The sequence below is a fragment of the Oratosquilla oratoria genome, chromosome 1, assembly GCF_046742065.1.
Source record: "Oratosquilla oratoria isolate Oo_2021 chromosome 1, ASM4674206v1, whole genome shotgun sequence".
Lineage (NCBI taxonomy): Eukaryota > Metazoa > Arthropoda > Malacostraca > Stomatopoda > Squillidae > Oratosquilla > Oratosquilla oratoria.
Genome location: NC_134777.1, coordinates 96,300,339 through 96,302,722, shown reverse-complemented (window position 1 = coordinate 96,302,722; position 2,384 = coordinate 96,300,339). Strand labels below are relative to the sequence as shown.

At 41.6% G+C, this 2,384-nt stretch overlaps 1 protein-coding gene across 1 annotated transcript in view; it reads right to left on the bottom strand.

Moving 5' to 3' along the window:
* The window catches only part of LOC143023559 (uncharacterized), a 4,813-nt gene extending 3,202 nt beyond the window's left edge, over positions 1-1,611 (bottom strand). The window contains exons 1-2 of the mRNA XM_076182164.1: positions 1,529-1,611; positions 388-521 (exon numbers count right to left, since the gene is read on the bottom strand). Of these exons, the coding sequence (XP_076038279.1) occupies positions 388-504 (117 nt within the window). The 5' untranslated portion in view covers positions 505-521; positions 1,529-1,611. The remainder of the gene's footprint in view (positions 1-387; positions 522-1,528) is intronic.
* Positions 1,612-2,384: the final 773 nt, after the last annotated feature.

Here is a 2,384-nt window from a genome sequence, read left to right as displayed (position 1 = left end):
ACGATGTTTGTTGAAACTTCCATACCCCCTTCACCTACTCTCTTCCCTACAATCAAATCGCCCATTCTTCTTCCTCCAACCAAGAGACCGGCTGGGTAAATCTGCAAATTTTTGAAATCTTTTCTTAAAAATAAAACAAATATCTAGAGGTTATTTGGATTAACCATGTTAAATCACGTCAGTATTGGGACAGTTGTAAAACTAAAAAAAAATGGAGATGGTTCTTTCACATGGAAATCTTTAAATTTCGACAATCTACAAGAATATTTTGAAGGGATTCTGCGATCCAGAAGTTCCTACATTTCTGGACTTTTTATTCTAAATATTGGAGATTTTATAATTTTAAAGATTCAATTTCGAGAAAACTATTTATATAGGTCACCTTACCCCTGCCACAGCCAGTCCGCCTGCAACAACCGCTCCAGCACCACAGCAAGGGCCTGCTAGGACCGGCGCCGTCGCTACCAGCAGTCCGGCCACCACCAAAATGTTGATTATTTGCATTGTCGATGTTTGTTCGTCTGTTAACAAAATAAATGGTAATGAATTGTTCTGCAGGGATTTAGGGAGTTACATGAGAGAAATATCTGCAGACACATATTTGTTTTTCAATGTCACCGCACAGTCAGTCGAGTACAAAAATAAATCTATATAATCAAAGGCCGACCGAATTTGTTAGAAGAAATAATGAAATCAGGTTTAACAGGTGCCCACGCAAGTTGACATATACACATTCAACATACCGAATGACATTTTCAATTAATTGAAAAAAAAAACACAATAATGTCGACTGTAACAATTTGCTATATTGAAGCTGTCAGACGTTGTTGATGAATATGCACAGACAGGGGAAGGAGGAGGGGGTCTAAGTATAATTAGTGATTAATCAAATATCTTTGAAAGATGCTCGTTGGCCGACCAGGTTAAAGCGTCGCTACTTGCGACGGAGGTTAAGGTGACAGCGGTTCGTACCCTGCCGTCAGCGAGTTGGACCAAGGGCATGGTTCATTAAATTCCACACTACAAAGTCCTCTGTAAGGGGCACCATCCTATCCTCCTGATGGGAGAGTTCATGACATTAAATCGAATCATCATCATCTGTTTGAAAATACATATGATTAAAACGCTGCTGAGTTTCTTTATGACATGTGTGATCAACCGTTATCTGTTGTTTCTGGCACAAAATTGACTTTTAAAGATTCCCTTCTGTCAATTCTGTATTCCTTCCTTTTCACATAAGAAAGGCTGGCACTTGACGACTGTCACCCTCAGCATATCACTACGATACGGGTAGTTTCTCACTAATACAACACAGACAATAGTCCAACGTTTCTTCCTATGAGATCTACGGAAGGACCTGAGGACCGTGATGTCTTGTCAACGAAACTCGAAGTAACAACTCTCGTCCCTACGCGATTCGACGTCTGTCTTTAGGTCATGATAATCACACTAAACCGCCTTAACGTTGATGTAATCTAAAATACTAACGGCTATCATCTCGAACGTTAACTATTATCTAAAAAATTACCCAACAGGTCTCTGGTGAATGGTCGTGCACAAGACAGTGCTTGCAAGCAGAACGTCAAGGATTGGCGTTGGTCTCCTGTAGGAGTTCTGTGGAGCCTCACCATATATAGTGAGGCCTCAGGGCGCGGCAAGGGCGGCTCAGGGAAGCCGTATTGACATGAAGGAGGGATTGGCCAATGGCGGGAACACGGCCAAGGTCAGCAGTATTGGAAGAGACGCAAGAACCATATCCTGCCTGCCAGAGGCCACTCGGATAGTTCATCTTCTCCTTCTCCTTCAGGAATATAAAGAGAGATCCAACCAGCGGAGACCTTATGGTCCATAACAAGTCTAAATTTTGTCATAACTTTCCTACTTGTTACCACATAAAGAAGTGCTTGAGATACAAAAAAAAAAAAGTAAGGTCCTACTCCACCTTTCTTCTGTTCCTTATCCTTTTCTTCTTCTTGGCTTTGTCGCCACAGCTATTCGAATGATCACAGTTTTGCTTCTCAGAAGAATCACAATACGTACGTGCTAATGGTGGTCGTAGAAGGACGTTGAAGAGAATCATCTCCCCGCGGCTTATCTTCAGAATCCATCAGTACCTTCAGCTCCATATTGAGTTGAAGCCTCAAGAAGCTGGCACTTGGTCTCCGAACAGGACCAAAGACATCTTTCCATAAATTTTGATTACATTTCTTCCATTTTTTTACATGAAGAGACCTGATAACAGGCGAGTGATCCCTTCCTCATCCTACTAGCCAGAAACATAAACCAACCATAATACAGAAGTGCAATTTTTTTCAGAAAGATCTCTAAAAGGGCCCAGGTAGCGTTGCTAGCTGGTTTGAGTTTGAGGGTTTCCAGGTAACAAT